This window comes from Triplophysa rosa, linkage group LG18, assembly GCF_024868665.1.
Source record: "Triplophysa rosa linkage group LG18, Trosa_1v2, whole genome shotgun sequence".
Lineage (NCBI taxonomy): Eukaryota > Metazoa > Chordata > Actinopteri > Cypriniformes > Nemacheilidae > Triplophysa > Triplophysa rosa.
This window is the reverse complement of record NC_079907.1, coordinates 387,500-391,050: the sequence shown is the minus strand read 5'-3', so window position 1 is coordinate 391,050 and position 3,551 is coordinate 387,500. Positions and strand designations below refer to the sequence as shown.

The 3,551-nt window shown below is 41.8% G+C and overlaps 1 protein-coding gene across 1 annotated transcript in view; it reads left to right on the top strand.

Annotated features, from left to right (window-relative positions):
- Nucleotides 1-3,551, top strand: part of ryr2a (ryanodine receptor 2a (cardiac)) — a 100,413-nt gene that overhangs the window by 32,002 nt on the left and 64,860 nt on the right. Inside the window, exons 11-14 of the mRNA XM_057359207.1 lie at nucleotides 301-375; nucleotides 1,906-2,062; nucleotides 2,145-2,309; nucleotides 2,625-2,828. Of these exons, the coding sequence (XP_057215190.1) occupies nucleotides 301-375; nucleotides 1,906-2,062; nucleotides 2,145-2,309; nucleotides 2,625-2,828 (601 nt within the window). The remainder of the gene's footprint in view (nucleotides 1-300; nucleotides 376-1,905; nucleotides 2,063-2,144; nucleotides 2,310-2,624; nucleotides 2,829-3,551) is intronic.

The window sequence follows — 3,551 nt, the reverse complement described above, 5'->3', positions numbered from 1 at the left end:
TCTCTCTCTCTCTCTGTCTCTCTCTCTGTCTCTCTCTCTGTCTCTGTCTCTCTGTCTCTCTGTCTCTCTCTCTCTCTCTCTCTCTCTCTCTCTCTCTCTCTCTCTCTCTCTCTCTCTCTGTCTCTCTCTCTCTCTCTCAGTGCATGATGTTCCAGACACTGATTGTGTCTCAGACTAGAGAAGTTTAGTTTCAGACTGAATTTCAAGGTCTCTTGATGTTCTTAAAGGAACAGTTTACCCAAAAATAATTTCATAAACACTTTCACTGAATTGACTTTGTGTGTTGTGTTTTTACATCAGGGCGGTACATTATGAAGGTGGAGCCGTGTCCATTCACGCGAGATCACTGTGGAGACTGGAGACGCTCCGGGTGGCGTAAGTTAGATCTCATGTTTGTGTCTGTGCTGACACTATGGCAGTAAATATTGTGTTGACGTTCATGTATCATTGGAAGACCTGCCTGTGCCTGTGCCCATTTATGAGGAATATGGTCTGTTATGGATGTGACTGCTCTCATCCAAGACGCACTGACCCTGAGGTTGAGTACTGTATATAGGACACTGAGCTTGTGAATGTGGCGATGACGGATGACTTCTAAAACTTTCTCCAAGAGTTTCTGTGCATGTCTGCAGGAACACCTGCTCGACCTGAGCTGGATTACACTTCTAAACATCACTTCAGCATTCACTTTAGTTCATAAATGTGCTTTGATTTGAATCCTGCTCCAGATGAAGCATGTTTGTGTTTTTGTGTCAAATAAATAAACGACCTGCGGTTCCCACCAAAACAAATATCAGTCAGAAGTAGGCAGTATTAGGGGGAGGGACCGTCTCATTCTTGCATTTGATTGGACAGAATTAGTGAATGCAGGATGAGTCATCATTATAGAGTACATGATCAATGTGATAACCAGTGTTGGGTAAGTTACTCTGAAGAAGTAATGAATTACTAGTTACTAATGACATATTCAATAGTGTAATTAGATTACTGTACAAATGACTCTCTCCAAAAAGTATTTAATTACTTATTACTAATTACTTTCTATATCCTACATCAACCTTGATTAGTTCAGTTATTCAAGGATAGACATGAAACGACTCTTAATTCATTCAAATAAATCATGTAAAACTACATAAAGTACTCTTATTAACTGATCATAGTATACAAATGTGAGAATCATACATTTTAAAGTTAGACTTTGAATTTTGATGTCAATTCCACTATTGAATATATTCCACAGTATTTAGTTTAATAACATCAGAAGTAACTGTAATTAAATAACAGAAACAATTCAAGTAATCCCTTACTTTACTTTTTCAAGGGGAAAGTAATTAAATGACAGTAACTCATGACTTAGTAACTAGTTACACCCAACAAAATTTCCACGAGATTGAGTTGAACAGACATGAAGGTTTTTTCACTTCTTTAATTTTGTGGTTATATGGTTTCATGTAGAAAAATGAACGCTGTTCATATGTCCACATGAATCTCAGCAACAGAAGGAGCGAGATGCTTTATTTTGTGACCGTCATCACGTGGCACAGATGATGCCATGAGATCCGTTCTGTAATCTCAGGTCATTACGCAACGTCTGACCCGGTCAGCACCGGAGGCTTTTGGATACCCATGAAGCTTTTAATTACACACGGCAGGACGTTCGCTCTGAAAGAACGCACCTATTTCTTTACTCTCTCACCAGCAGAGTTCTGATCTGCACAGCTAAAAATAATCTGGCATCTCTGGAGCTGGAACCGTTTCATCAAAGTGACGTTATGGGGTCGGGGCCAAATTCTAGAGCAACACACTTTCTTCTTTTGACCTGCTTCCTACACAACGGCCATCATAAAGGTTTGTGAATCTGGCACACGTGATGTGATTGTGTTTGGTGTTTCTGTCTGCGTGCAGGTGGAGCGGCAGTCACACTCGCTGGGGTCAGCCATTTCGGCTACGTCACGTGACCACCGGCAAATATCTCAGCATGATGGACGATCAAGGGCTCCTGCTGATGGACAAAGAGAAAGCAGATGTCAAGTCCACGGCCTTCTGCTTCCGCTCCTCAAAAGTGAGACGAAGCTCCAAACTGCGAAAGATTCTTTTATTGACATCATCAGTGTTACCCATGATTCTCTGTCACGCGCCTGCAGGAGAAGCTGGACTTTGGCCTTAGGAAGGAGGTGGATGGGATGGGTGTTCCTGACATCAAATATGGCGACTCCGTCTGCTACATCCAGCACGTGGACTCCGCCCTCTGGCTCACCTACCAATCAGTGGACGCCAAGTGTGCTCGCATGGGCGGAGTTCAGAGAAAGGTCTGAATCTGACATCAGCTGATTACTTCAAATTATATCTTAAATCATTCATGAATGTTTAAAAACGTGAAAGAAACATTTAAACACAACAATAACCATGAACTTGAAGAAGATACCGTAAGCTCTTGTGCCGGTTGTGTTTATTCATATATGAAACGTTCCTGAGGCGATTTACAGACACGTACAGTATGAAACATTCACAGTATCACACGGAGGAGATCACGCAGAGATGGACAGATGGACTCGATCTGTGTGTGTGTGTGTCTCAGTGTGTGTGTTTGGATCTTTAATGAAATGTGTGTGTGTGTGTTTTAGGCCATCATGCATCATGAAGGTCACATGGATGATGGTTTGACGCTCTCACGGTCACAACACGAAGAGTCTCATACAGCCAGAGTCATACGCAGTACTGTGTTCCTCTTCAACCGCTTCATCAGGTTGGACACGCACACAAAAGTTCACCCAGAATTCCACTCATTTTCTCATCCTTATATCCCTTTAAAACCACAAACACAAAAGTGACCTCAAAAATAACACACAGTGACCACAGCTGACAACAAAAACCCCATTAAAGTGTCATGAACAAAATACACAAGACATGAGCTACATTTCAAGACAAACTTTACTTGTTTACCTAAATCTTTTCAGGTTCTTCAGCTTTAGTTTAAAACAAACTTTGTATAAAAATGACTTAACGTATAATGATCAGTACAGACTAAAGCAATCCCACCGCAGCTACCACTCCACACACACACTATAAACACACGCACGCACTATAAGTGCACACAAACACACACGAACATCATACACACATGCACGCACACAAACACACACACACACACACACGAACATCATACACACATGCACGCACACACACTATAAACACACGCACGCTCTATAAGTGCACACTAACATACACACATGCACGCACACAAACACACACGAACATCATACACACATGCACGCACACACACTATAAACACACGCACGCACTATAAGTGCACACAAACATCATACACACATGCACGCACACACACACACACACACACACTATAAACAAACACACGCACTATAAGTGCACACAAACACACATGAACATCATACACACATGCACGCACACAAACACACACACACACTATAAACAAACACACACACTGTAAACAAACACACGCACTATAAGTGCACACAAACACACACGAACATCATACACATATGCACGCACACACACACACACACACACAC